Genomic DNA, 14155 nt, shown 5'->3' with positions numbered 1-14155 from the left:
AAAATCTAACTTATTTTTCCTAAGATTGCATTTATAAAACTCTATAATGATGTGTATAAGGTAGATGTTTTAACAATAATAGTTACTACTATAAACATAATTATAATACTTTAAAAAGACTTAACAGCAAAATAATTCAAGGCCTGAATATTTATATCTATTCACTGCCAGAATGTATTTGCCAGAATTATTACACTACAAAAAATGACATCATGTGAATTTAGTCTTTTATAGTTTCCTCACACAAAAGACTTTGCTAAAACAGAAATAGAATCTAAAGCGCTGATTTTTATGGGAAAACAACAAACATTTTTTAAGCTCAATAGTTCTTATGAGCTGGGCTAGATGCAGTTGGCCTTACCTGGCTCATATTACTCATGTAGCTGTAATCAGTTGGTAAATCGTAGGGGACTGACTGTTCTCAGATGGCCAGAACTGCAACCACTACTCTCTGTTCTCTGTGGTCTCATGCTTCAGAAGAATATTATATGCTTGTTCTTACGGTGGAATTAGGGATAGAAACAAATAATTATAAGCACTCAAGAATTCCTGTGGCCCAGGTTTGAAACTGGCAGCCGATCCCTTGCCCCACATTCTGTTCACTACAGCAAGTCTCGAGGCTGATCCATATCGAAGGGGTGAGGAAATAGACACCAATTCATATTAGAAGGAACTGAAAGCCATATTTTAAGTGGTGTGGATATGGGAATTGTGGTGAATTGCAGCTGTGATTTCAATACATCTCTTACAAACAGGCAACTAAAATATGTTCTTTCTTCCAACCTGATTAATTATCAGGACCTAATGATGTCCTGAAAGTAGAGGGTTGAATTTCTGATTCTTAGAATTCTGATTTTCTATAACATAAAGGTGAAGCATAGGTAGAGTTGCACTTTTTATCTGTTACTCCTCCCCCTATCCACACCCATTATACAACAGCCATGACCAATCCTAAGGTTTAGAGATATACCCCTTAGTACCTGGCCTATTCTTGAGAGGAAATGCCTGAGGAAGGTATATTGCTTGAGTTAATTTATGCAGAAAACTCAAGCCTTAAATGACTGAGTTATGACATAGGAAGTAATAGCATGAACTCATATTAGACATGTTCCCCTGTCCCTACATGATTCTCTCCCTTTGGAAAAAGATATAGTCATGGAGCGAAAGACAGGGGTCTCTGATAACTAAGAGTGCTATAATTAATGATATAAGCCCAAGAATGATATAATTAATGCTATGCCTGGTTTCTGGCAGGTTGTTTTATATAAATATTATATCAATGGAACTGCATTTTAAAGCATAATTTTGATGCTCTGTTCCTGGAAGTTCACTTGAAGTTAATGAGGGTGACAGAAGAGTAGTAACTAATCCCCTCCTAAAAGATATCAATCAGTGCATGTTGGAAATATGTTTTTAACACACTTTCAAGTTGTACAAAGCCATCAGAATGTTTGTTCTTATTAACATTTTGTGTTGTTATACATGATTGCCACAGTGACAGCACTAACTCTTTGGGTATGGGTCTTTACCTCAATCCATGTTGCATTAGCTTCCTATTTTCATTCAGTCAATTACCACAGACTTAGCAGCTTAAGATAACATTTACGAGCTTGAATACACAATGTGGCTGCATTCTTTGCTCCATAGTCTTTGCTATATACTTCCCTTACTACTTCAAAATCCTGGAGTGCCGAAAAGCTCTGTCCCTGTTCCCGCTGTCTTCATTTTAACGTGAATACAAAATAAATAATCTCATGAAGCCCGTGAGTTTAAATTTTAATGATTATATGCATAGACACTTCTACCCAACTGCTTACTTCACAGCTCCCACTTAAATGTCTGATATTCATCACGCACTTCACATATCCTAATTGAAATCTAAGTTTTCAAGAGGTCCTGCTCCTTTCTCAGTCTTCTTCATGGCAGTTAATGAGGTTGTAAAGAGCCGAAGTGCTGAGCCCAAAGATCTAAGACCAAATTTTAACTCACTGAATTCTGTCCTCTTCAGTTGAACCTACTGTATGTTCAAAATATACCCGTATGTACCCATTTTTTTACATCTCCTCTACTGGCACCTTAATCCAAACATCAATCATCTCTTGATAAATTATAAATTACCCCTAAATAATCTCCTTGCTTCCTTTCCTCCCATTTTCCACACAGTATCCACAGGGCTTTTCTTTTTCTTTTTTTTTAAGGTAAACCCTGCCTCTCCCCTGGTGCTTAACTATAAGCATTAAAATCATTTTACCCAATCTAATGTATCCTGTTAGTATAATTATTTAGGGAACAGTTGAGACGTATTGGTGTATCTACTGACATCCAAAATTATACTTTTAAAAATATATTGCATTGTATTTGATTATGACATTATTTAATATTACATTTTCTAAGAACATAATAGGATTGTAGCTGTTGGCAGTGTACTTTGTTTAGATAGCATTGGGCAAACACTGTGCATTTGAAAATTTCCTAGATAGATTTTACACAATGGGTATAAACACATTTAACTTTATCTCAAAAATATTATTACACATCACAATTTCTATGTTAATTTCATCTTAGCTTTCATTGGTTTCTAATGAAAATTTCTCATCATAACTCAAAATTATATTAAAATAATTAAAAAATAAAAAAAAAAACAAAAAAAAAAAAAAACAAAAAAAAAAAAAAAAAAAAAAAAAAAAAAAAACAAAAAGAGAGGGAGGGGAAAGGGAGGGGGGGGGGGGGGGGAGGGAAGGGGGAGGGGAGGGAGAAAAAAAGGGGGGGGGGGGGGGGGGGGGTAACTCTTCCTTCTTATTTAAGGTGGGTCTTTTTTGAAGGACTACATAACCATTCAAAGTGTTGCAGCTTCCTCCATGGTCACACTCTATTTTACAGACCTAGGTCAGCAGGTCGGTTGGACCACAGTAAGTATTCATTTGAAATGCAATAATGGTTTGATGTGTAATACTTGCTGATGTGAAATATTTTTGTCAAATAGTGTATAGCAAAACATACTGTCTTGAATGTATTTTAAATTGTCCATTTTTACTGTGATCAGCAGCTGAACTTCCACTCCAGAACTGGAGCAACAAGAGAAGGGCCAGTTGAGAAAAGGAAGTTAAATTTCATTTTATAAGTCAGTCCTTTCGATGTCTGATGGCTCCTTTCTTTTCTCCTGCACCTTGTCAATGACATTTCTTCAGCTTTCAATTTAGGAGCCTGGTGATAATGAAGGTCCTTTTGACACTGGAAAGAAGAAAAATAAAGTTTTAAATAAAAATGTTCTAAGTCAGGTGGAGGGCATGTTGAAACTAAGAGTAAAATACTGACTTTTTTGGGTTGGGAGGAGGATGCTCCTTTGGATCTCCTTGGAGAAGGAGCTTTAAGGTGATGGTGACTGAATTCAAAGTCATTAAAAGAGAGGAAAGGTTCTCAGGAACTGTAAAGGACACATGGACAAAACCAAGGAGGGTAGAATCAGGAAAGGGACCTGCGGATGGCTGGGTGTGGCACAGCGGTGGGTAAATACAGACAACTATACTTGAACAATAATAAAATAACTTTTAAAAAGGTAAAAGAAAAACATAGAGGTCTAAGAAACAGAAAATCTTTGACACCAGTTCACAAGTACCAAACTCTTCATGAGTAATAGCATACATTCAGTTGTAAGAAGAAATAGTACGTGGTATTTAGCTACAGCACCAATAACAATTTTAATCTAATAAATAATTTGACTCTGATATACAAAGAATAATGCAATCATTCTATTTTTAAATAAAACTTATTGATATCATTTAGACTTTTAAAGATTTTTTTCTGAGTGAATTCTATTAGATAATGGTGATGTGATTACCTTTTAAATAATTTCTGTTCTAAATGTCTTTCCATTTTGCCAGCATTGGCGATTAGCATTATCATCTATTCTGCTTTGAGTTTTCCCTTTATAGTCAAGCTATCGATTTTTAATATTCTTACAAGCACAAGATATTTTATGCATTATTATTTCTCAAAAAGAGAATTTCAAGTTTGTATCCATTAATTAAAACAGTGTTGCATTCTCTATATTTCTAAAAAATTCTTCTTTAACATATACAATGTTCACATATAGCTAGATGATAGATTGATAGATAATTAATAGATGATAGATAGATAAGCTTATAAGCTTTTTGGTTAAATAGTTGCTTTAGTTTCGAAAGTTTGCTGAACTTTGCATACTAATTGGTTGCACTAAAAACTGAGTTAAAATATTCCGGATCCTTGTGAAATGTATTATAATATTTACAAAGCAACCTGTTGATGCAGGCATTGTATCAGTAATGGGTTCAGTACATATGATATCTACCGGCCTTTGCTGAAAGAAATATTAGGCAAGCAGATTTTGATCTTCAAAATTTAAACCATTCAGTCTTTGTCTGCATTTGTAAGGGAAAGGCAATTCTGTCTACAGAAATTGTGTGAGAATAAGCAGCATTAACTCTGAGTCCATTGCAAGTTCCTGCTCCATCACTTGGCTAAGCACTGAGGATAAAAAAGTGCTAAGGTGGAATTATATGATAATGTACTAGAAAATTATAGCCTATTTGAGAGAAAAGTCATGTGGGTAACAAAGAGAACTCTGGAAATAGGCTGAATATTTTTAAATTAACCCTATGGTTCAGAAACCCTTTTGCCCAAAATGAGTCAGTCTTATTAAATGCTAAAATATACACATTACATCACAATCACACTTACTTTACAAAAACTAAATTATAAATTAATAAAAGCAGTATTGTACCACATATAACATTCTTGTATTTTTGCAAATTATTATCGTACACTTTCAGAATAAAAGCATTATCATAACATTTTTTAAAAAAGATAATCTCTTTAATTTAGCAAGGTCAAAATTAACATTTGATAGTATTTTCTTCAATAAGAGTGTTTTGTCACAAATATACCAAGAAAATAAAATTTTAAAAAAGATTTTATTTATTTATCTTTAGAGTAGAAGGGAAGGAGAGAGGGAGAGAAATATCAATGTATGGTTGCCTCTCGTGTGTCCCCTGCTGGGAACTGGCCTGCAACCCAGGCATGTGCCCTAAATGAGAATTGAACCACGATTCTTTGGTTTGCAGGCCCATGCTCAATCCACTGAGCTACTCTGCCAGGGTGAGAAAATAGAATTTTTTTAAAAGAGAAAATATAGAACTTACTGAAAGGCTTAGGAGAAGAGGTTAACATAATAATATAATAAAATAATAACTTTCACTATATAAATTCTAATAACTAGATTAGGCTAGACTAAAGCTCTTATAGTTTTCATCATTGTACATTCATTCATGTGTGTACATATAACTCTGGCAATTTATCTGTTGCATAGATTAATGTACCTACTGCCAAAATTAGATATAGAATTTTTCCACTCCCCCTCCACCAAAAACAAAAACAAAAACAAAAACATGCTATCCCTAGGGCGACCTCCAATTTCTATCTCTGTATTTTTGTCTCATTATAAATGCTATGCAAACAGAATCAAACAGTTGTTTTAGGTTGATGTTTATTTTTCTATAAATGTAGTACTTTTTGGATCCAACCTCCTTGTTTTAAGTATCAACACTCAGCTCTTTTTCACTGAATAGCATTGAAGTTGTATAGATGTAGCAGAGTTTGTTTAATCATCTATGCATTGTCAGACACTTGGGTGGTTTATGGTATTTTTGCAATTATAAATAAAGCTATTAACTCTTGGTGTATAGGTATTTGAGTGAACATATTTTTATTTATCTCAGAGACTTGAGTTTTAAGTGTGCCTTTTATGTTCTAGATACAAATCCTCTATCTGATATGTAGTTCATAAATATTTCCCTTGGTTCTTAACTTGTCTTTTCATCATCTCAACAGAATTTCATTCTTGTTGTTGGGTGACGTGCTTTCAGCTTTAATGTAGTTTAATTTATTAATGCTTTAAGAATATTACCTTCCTGGTCATATATAAGATATTGCCTAGCACTAGATCAGAGAGCCTTGCTCCCATGCTTCCTCCTAATAGTTTAATAGTTTTATGTTTTACATTTAATCATAGTTTATTTTTACTGTAAAGTATTACCTATTATTTTATTGCCAAAGTTAATATATTCTTTCAATTTGTCTCTTGTGTTGTATAATTGTTTCTTGTTTCTTTTTCTTATTTTGGATTAACTAGAATACTTTCATTTCTATCAACTTTCCTATTGTGTTGTTAGTTATGTCTTCTTTCTTAGTAACTTTAGTAGTTATCTAACGCATTACAAAGTTCATCTTAGAATACTAAATACTAATATAATTTGCTTAAATTAAGTCCACTAATATGAAGATACTTCATTGATAGTTCAATAACTTTTAATATATCTGAGCTCCTCCTGGCTCATCTGGTGTTGTAGATTTTAATTGCCTATATTATTTAAGCAATATCACATGGCTAATATTTAGATTCATCCTTTTATGGCAATTTACTTCTTCTCTGTAATAGTTTACATCTAGTAAAATCATTCTTCTTCCTAAATAACACTTTATTTAGTGTTTGTTTGTTTGTTTGTTTATTTTGGTAGTTCTGCCAGTAACTAATTCGTTCAATTCTTGTTCATGGTAAAATGTATTTATTTAACTTTTATTCTTGGAAAACATTTTTGCAGAAAAATAATCTCACATTTGGAGTTATTTTTGCTTTTGAAGTTTATTACTTTAATTTTGACTCCTACTGTTTATTTTTTTAATATATTTAATTATTGTTCAAGTACAGTTTTCTGTCTTTTACTCCCAACCCAGCCCATCCCCCAGTGCTCCCCACCTCCCTCCCATTCCTCCCCTGCCTTGGTTTTTGTCCATGTGTCCTTTATACTTGTTCCTGTGAATCCTTCCCCTTTTCCCCTGAAATTCCCTCCTCTTTCCCCTACTGTTTCTTTTGAGTCTACTATATGCCTTTGAAATTAATATGACTGACTTACATTATAATCTTCTTTTGATTGACTATCAACAGTTTGACTGTGGTGAACACTTACGTTTATGTTTCTATTTACACTACTTTGGGTTTATAGTATCCTGAATCTACTTGAGTCTATGGTTGTGTGTGTGTATATCTATGTATACATACATACATATATATATATGTATATATATATATATAATCTGAAAAAAATAGTTAAAATACACTCTTTACCTTTTGATTCTCCATTTGTATCACCTTCAAGGGTTCATATTAAACATCCAAATATCTGTCTCAGAAATATCTGATAAAATTCTCAACCTTACCTTTTACTTCCTTAAACATATGAAAGATAGATTTTTAAGGTCTGTGTCCGATAATTCTGTCAAGTAAATCTTCAATTCATCTATTTTGAATGTCTATTGTTTCTTTTGGTTTTGGCCATGATATCTACTTTCCTTGTATGTCTGCATATTTCATATCTATTGCAGAAAATTTTGTGAAAATCATAGTGATAACATGAGGCTTAGAATAATGGTTTCTTCTTTCAAAGATAATTTATCATCCTATAGACAGACTAATGGCACTACAGGGTCCAGATCATCTTAGTCTAGTCAGTGATTGAAACAATTCAATTTGAGATTTAGTACCTGTAAAGATATTTTTATTTCTGCATAATCTTCACTTCTAGGGTGTAACTCTCTATTATATAAGGCTACCTCTACCTTCTAAAGGTTACAAGAAATATTGTTTATTTCTTGCATTGTCAGGCACCTCAAAAAGATGCTGTGTTCTTTCTTTTCAAAGATTCAATTATTTATTTTTAGAGAGAGGGGAAAGGAAGGAGGAAGAGAGGTAGTGAAACATCAATGTGTGATTGCCTCTTGTGTGCCCCCTACTGGGGATTTGGCTTGCAACCCAGACATTTGCCCTGACTGGGAATCAAACTCGCCACCCTTTGGTGCACAGGTTGGCAGTCAATCCACTGAGCTACATTAGCCAGTGCAGATTTTGTGTTCTTATGAGGTTCTTATTGGGCTTCATATTCCAGGTGAATCACTACTCTAAAGTTCTGCTTAAACAGTTTTAACTTTATAACTTTTCAATGACATAGTAGCCCCTTGAAACCTAACTAAAATATTTGGTTCATCTTTTCTCATTGATCTCTTTACTATGGTTTGTTTAAATAACTTGGAATAAAATTCTCCGTTATATCTTATCTATATAATGGGTAATTTAAACAAAAAAGGAAAACCTTCTTCTTCTACTTTTACAGTAGCTTCAGTAGTACTCATTGAGAACAAAGTGATAAGGAAAATGCTCTCATAATTTTACTTAGTAGCTCTCCTCTCTTTAGAAGATTAGAGTTAGCACTACTTTATTTTCGTAGGTAAATTTCAACTGTGAAATGTGCATTTCATTATGTTCTACACCATCAATTGCAATTTTAGAAAATAAGTAAAGTCAGCATGTTAATAATTAAAGATTTTTTGTTTTTTTTCAAGACAGGATAAAATGTTTTAAGCATAATCTAAACACAAGGGTTCTATTCAATCACAGTTGTAGTTGCATGTTTTATTTTATTTCATTTATTTTTAGAGAGGGGGAAAGGAGGTAAAAACAAAAGGAGAGAAATATCAATTTGAGAGATAAACATTGATCTATCTTCTCTCATATCTACCCTGAGCAGAGAATAAACCTGAAACATGGTAATTTTCCCTGTCAATGAATCGAACCTGCAACCTTTCGGTTTGTGAGATGACACCCAACCAGCTGAGCCATACCATTAGGGCTGCATGTTTTATTTTTTTTAATTTTCTAGAGCAGCTATTGCCTATTTCTTTATTCAATTTAGACATAGATTAACTTGAGTATTCCACAGCACAGAAGTTCCAGAAAATACCAATTACCCATAGAAGTAGTGTTTTTATATTTAAAGGAAGATATTAGTTTACTACAGAGAACTTTTGATACAAAGGAAACATGAAATTGATTTGATATTAGAAATTGACTATAATTTGCAAATAGCATAGATCTTCAAAGTAAAAAGCAAATGTATCTTCTTATATTAAGTATGGAAACTCTATTGAATTTTTGGACTATAATGCAATCCCTAGTCCCTGTAAATTTGTTTGACTTGCTTGGGCTTATAAATGGCATATTTGCTTGTTATTTTGGTTTTGGTTTGGGTTTTCTCTTTCTTTTTTAGTAAAGAACAACTCTTTTTTTAGAAGGCTGACATTAATATTTATATATCTGGACCTATTAAAATTTATTCTGAAGCTATTTTCTCATTACATTTCATGTTTATTGAAACATTTCTCCTTCTTTCTTCTGTTAACACCTAAATAGACTTTTTTTGAAAGATGCATTGTCCAAAAGGTATTTTACAACTTTCAAGTGTTTTCATGAGGTCAAAATGTATTTTATATTATTGAGCACTGTTTTAACAACCATGTTTCAACATGAACCATATTTTTGATAAAATATTGGGCTTCTTAGAACATATAAGCTAGAATTTATAATAAGCTAGCAGCCTCAGTTTTTTTGGAGATAATGGGAATAAGATTATGATTTAATTTTACCTGTTTTAAATAAACTTCACGTGTGTGATGGCATTTTAATGAATTTAAAAATAGTGACATTTGGATCGTGATGCGGATCCTGTCCAGCAGGATCCATGAGTGTTGTGGCTGCTGTGAACAAATACAAACAGAAGTCCTGTGGAGAAAAAGGGACAGCACAGCTGCTGTCTAAGTGAGAGAGAGGGCCCTGGTTCCTGCCTGGACAGGCTTTTATTACTTTTCTGGGTATATTACATGGAGAATGGTCCTCATTTACTACGCAAAGGTTAATTGCAGGTGATTACCTTTTCCAGATAACAAAGGAAAGAATGTTGCTAATCACTTCAAAGAGAAGGATGTTGCAGACCAAGGGGAAAAGTAGTTGAACTGGTCACACTCCATACTTGGGAGGTTTAGCACATATTTTATGAAGTGTGTAGTAAGCATTTTCTGCCTCAATTCAGGGTAAGGGAGTTTTAGCAAAAGCAAGTCTCATAGCAGCCTAGGTACAATGCAGGCCCTATTCCCCACAGGAAAACCTCTTTGCGGGCATGGTCCTGTGTGCAGAACTCACTTACCACTGGTTTTCAATGTGGGAGCTGAGCTACATTTCCATGCCACAAGAAATGGCTCCCTACAGGTTCAGGTTAACTGTTATTCACAACATTTCTCACATCTGATATAGTATCAGAGAATTTACTCAAATTTGACTTGAGTAGAGTAGGTGGAGTTAAAATAAATATTTTAAACTTTTTGTTGTAATACACAATCACTTTCCTCATTATTTTAAAGTATTGACTAGATTCTATTAGTGAATATTTAAAAGTGGTAAAGATTTTTCTTTATATCTGAATAATCAGGCATGTTGTACACAATAAATGAATACTACCTTTCAGTAAAAAAATTACTTTTATACTGAATTTATCAGATGTTGTATTGCTTTGACCCTCAGGGACCTTTTGCTCATGAGTTGATAAATAAGTTAAAAGGCAGAATTATAATAAAAAAACTAACACATATAAATATCTATGTATATGTGTGTGCATATGTACATAAATAAAAATCTTCATATTTGAGAAAAACACATGCAAGTTTTCTTAGAAAATGAGAGTTGGCAAAGACAAGGTAGCAATGGCAGCCATATTTGTCACTGTCATGTATATATCCTTTCTCTTATCCTCAAATTTGCAAATTACTTTTTCTTCTCATCTGGAAATCCCAGAGAATAACTTTAACCTGGATTTGGCATCATAACAAAGCCAACTAATGGACAGCTATCAGATTCAAAATCTATCAGAAACCAGTCAGTTAAAAAATCTGTGCAGTCACCTGGTGCTGTTTCAATGACATTTCCAAATCTTCTGATTGTCTCTCTAAAGGTGAAATATTTTTCTCCGCGTAATGGTACCTTCTCAGCTCCAGGCATGAAAGGACAACTCTTTTAATTACTCACTGAGACTCATTAGAATTAAAGTCTAAAAGTTTCAAAAGAGAGAACTGAATTACTTCAACTTAAATCACAGTCAAATCAATGGATTTTAACATTACAATACCCTGAAAGTACTTAAAGGAAAGACAGAAAATGTAGGCAGACAGGTGGCAAACACAAAGCCCAAGGGCCGAATTAGCCCTCCACCTTGTGTTATCTGACCAGCACCTCCTTTCTACCTGGCAGCAGCGTCCAACTCTCACTTAACTGTTAGAAACTACTTACACTTATACAGTCTTAAAATCGCATTCTGCCCTTTGAAGGAAACCTCGAGGCTGATGTGGCCCTGGTGAAAATGATGTACACCCCTGATGTAGGCCATATCACTCAGCAACAGGGCAGGTTGCATGGAAGATGGGGTATGTCTGTGGCTGGGCAGACATAGAGCAATGCATTTATGAGTTTGGTTATTCAAATTAAAGTTCCCTGTACTATTTATGAAGACTTCATTATATTAAATTTAACTTGTATTTTTATTTTAAATTATTTATAATTGTCCACCTATCTTTTGGTTATTATTTCCAAGGAAGACGTCTTGTTATTTGTTTAAAGAACATGCTCACCTGTCCATTTCTCCAATTCATAGAATAGGCTAAGTCTGTAGACATACCTTCAGTCAAACATAAATCTTAATAACATCTATAGAAATTAATGTTTAAATTACCTTTTATTTTCTGGTATAATAGATAAACCTTATTCATAAATAGATCTTAAGGACATCAAAACAAATTTATAGTTCAATCTAAAGCTTTATTTTCAGGTATAATAAGTAAAACTTAATAACACCCAAAATATATATACTTTAATTTAAATCACCTTCTTATTTTCAGGTATTTTTGGCTGAATACACAGGACCTCTGTTAATATATTTCCTCTTTTATTTGAGGATCCCATACATATATGACATGAAAGAGAGTTCTAGAAGATCACGCCACCCAGTGGTACAGTAAGTAATAGATAAAGTACATTTAAATTAAGGAGTTAAAATAGCATGGAGACATTGTGTTGATAAAATTGTTTGTATAATTAATTAAAGCACATTCAATTTTAGGGAAATAAATTTTAGGTAATAAATAAATCTCTCTCTCTCTCTCTCTGTCTTTCTTCTCCCTCCCTCTCCTCCTCTCTCTTTCTGTCTCTCTCTGTACCAAATTAAAGAGAAGGAGAATAATTGTTCAAGGTTCTACACTGAGATGTAGGAATATAGGATTAGCAATTTAAAAACAAAAGATCCTGATTAAGTGAAAACATTCTGAGTAAGAAGCAGAATTTAGATCTTAAGGATATCAGAAGGCAGAGAATGATTTGTCTGCTGAATTTTTTATCCCAAATCAAACTTTTTCTTGCCGTTAATGTCTGTGCTAAAGCCACACTGACCTCCTCTCTTGCCCTTATGTCCCCCATGCTCCCTTTCAGACAGGCTTTTACACACGCCATCCGTCCTCCTCCATCCTCGCTGCCTCCCTCTCCCTTACCTCCATCCAAACTTCACATATAATCCCAATATTTCTTACTCACAGTAGCACTTGTTATTCCTTCCATGACAAATAGGCTACTAAAATGTATTTCTTTTACACAGTTTCACTGCAAAATAAGATATTCACAACCAATTTTCTTTCTCTCTATAGAGTTAAATTTTATAATGGTTGTGCCTTTATGTTTTGTCTACCTTCACTGCTTAACACATTGCTTGATTTACAAGGACTACGCAATAAAAATGTTTTTAATGGTAAGGCAGATGAACAAATTAAAAACACTTTATTTAACATTGTGCACTTTTAGAGTACAAAAGAGAAAAATGTGACCTTGATGGGAGGTGGCTTTTCTAACAAAGTTGCATTTGAAATTTTTTTCTTTGTTCTCTGGAAGGATGAGTCAGATTTTATGTAGTCAGATAGTGGACTCTTCCTCTGGAAATTATCTATAGGAACATAAAGAAACTGGTACAGCCGAGCCACAGGCGGGGACAGGGAGACTGGCTTTCGGGTATGACAGTTTGGTCAGTATAGAACAGGTTGTTGAAGGCCCTTTGAGACATTCACATGTCTTTCTTTTCCTTAAGTGCAAAAAACGCCTTATTCATTTAGAAAGAGTATGGGGTGAAGAGTTCATGAGGAGAAGACAACTGCATTCAGTTTTTAGACCAAACATATAACATGTACAGATTGACAGCACAGCATGAAAAAGGAATGCTTTTCCTCCTGTGGTATTCTCAAAGGACTTGGCTCACGGGCAGTTACTATTCTTAAACACAAACACAGCATGTCTTCTAACTTCTCATGCTGATAAATTTATTTGGGCAACATGGTTCCAAAATAACAAACATGTTAAGTTCATATAAAATCATTCCAGAACAGATACATACAAACTACTTCTGAAATGTAAAGGTCTAAAAGAGCTCTAGAAAATAATCATAAGTCTTCTAAGACAACCTAATTTCAGGATGGATGTCATTTCTCATGGTTAAGAAGATCACATTTCAAATGTTACATCCATTTACCACATACTCCAATGTTACTTCCACAAAAGTGCTTTGAATCAAATCACAGAGTCAAAAGTATTTTTCAGGTCAGTTCAGCTCTGTATGTGACTCAACCACCACAAAATTCTTGGGCTCTCTTAGAAATCTTTAAACACTAGAGCTAAGGCAGGATCTCCCTCCCCATCTGCAGGGAAAAGTGGTCCATAGCTATTGTTCATCGAATCAATGTTTTGTTTTATTTTTTAAGATAGAGGCTACATACTCAAAATTATCACAGTTTCTCTCACCAAAGGAATTGTGGGAACTAGCTACACTGTGGCTAAGACCATACCACCTTACAGCTTCTAACTGCAACATCATTGATGGAAAAGTAGCCAGAGAAATATTTCCTGCGCACAGCACTCATAGTTTGATTTTCTGCCTTAAGGGCAAAATAATTTTTATATGTGTAGATGCATATCCTTGTGTTGGTCCCCCACTTCATTAACCCCATATTTTTAGGTCATCTCTCATCTCTCACATTCTATCTCAAGAAACTCTACTGCCCTCTATTAGTTGGCTTCCCCAAGTCCTCCCTAACACCTGAATCCTTCCACTATGCCCCTGCAATTCAATATGCATTATTTGCAAAATCTCTTATATCTTCAAACTTTCTCTGAATATTGCCTTTATAGCCTTCCTCAAAAGAAGCCTGA

The 14155-nt window shown here is 33.9% G+C and overlaps 1 protein-coding gene across 2 annotated transcripts in view; it reads left to right on the top strand.

Moving 5' to 3' along the window:
- The window catches only part of TECRL (trans-2,3-enoyl-CoA reductase like), a 73513-nt gene that overhangs the window by 33379 nt on the left and 25979 nt on the right, over positions 1-14155 (top strand). For both annotated transcript variants that reach the window (XM_053655039.1, XM_037134130.2), the window contains exons 4-5: positions 2806-2909; positions 11809-11924. In XM_053655039.1, coding sequence (XP_053511014.1) covers positions 2806-2909; positions 11809-11924 — 220 coding nt within the window. The remainder of the gene's footprint in view (positions 1-2805; positions 2910-11808; positions 11925-14155) is intronic.

The sequence above is a fragment of the Artibeus jamaicensis genome, unplaced genomic scaffold (assembly GCF_021234435.1).
Source record: "Artibeus jamaicensis isolate MK-2021 breed Jamaican fruit bat unplaced genomic scaffold, CSHL_Jam_final contig_908, whole genome shotgun sequence".
NCBI classification, from domain to species: domain Eukaryota; kingdom Metazoa; phylum Chordata; class Mammalia; order Chiroptera; family Phyllostomidae; genus Artibeus; species Artibeus jamaicensis.
Note: the sequence above shows the minus strand (reverse complement) of the source record. Positions and strands in the feature narration are given on the sequence as shown.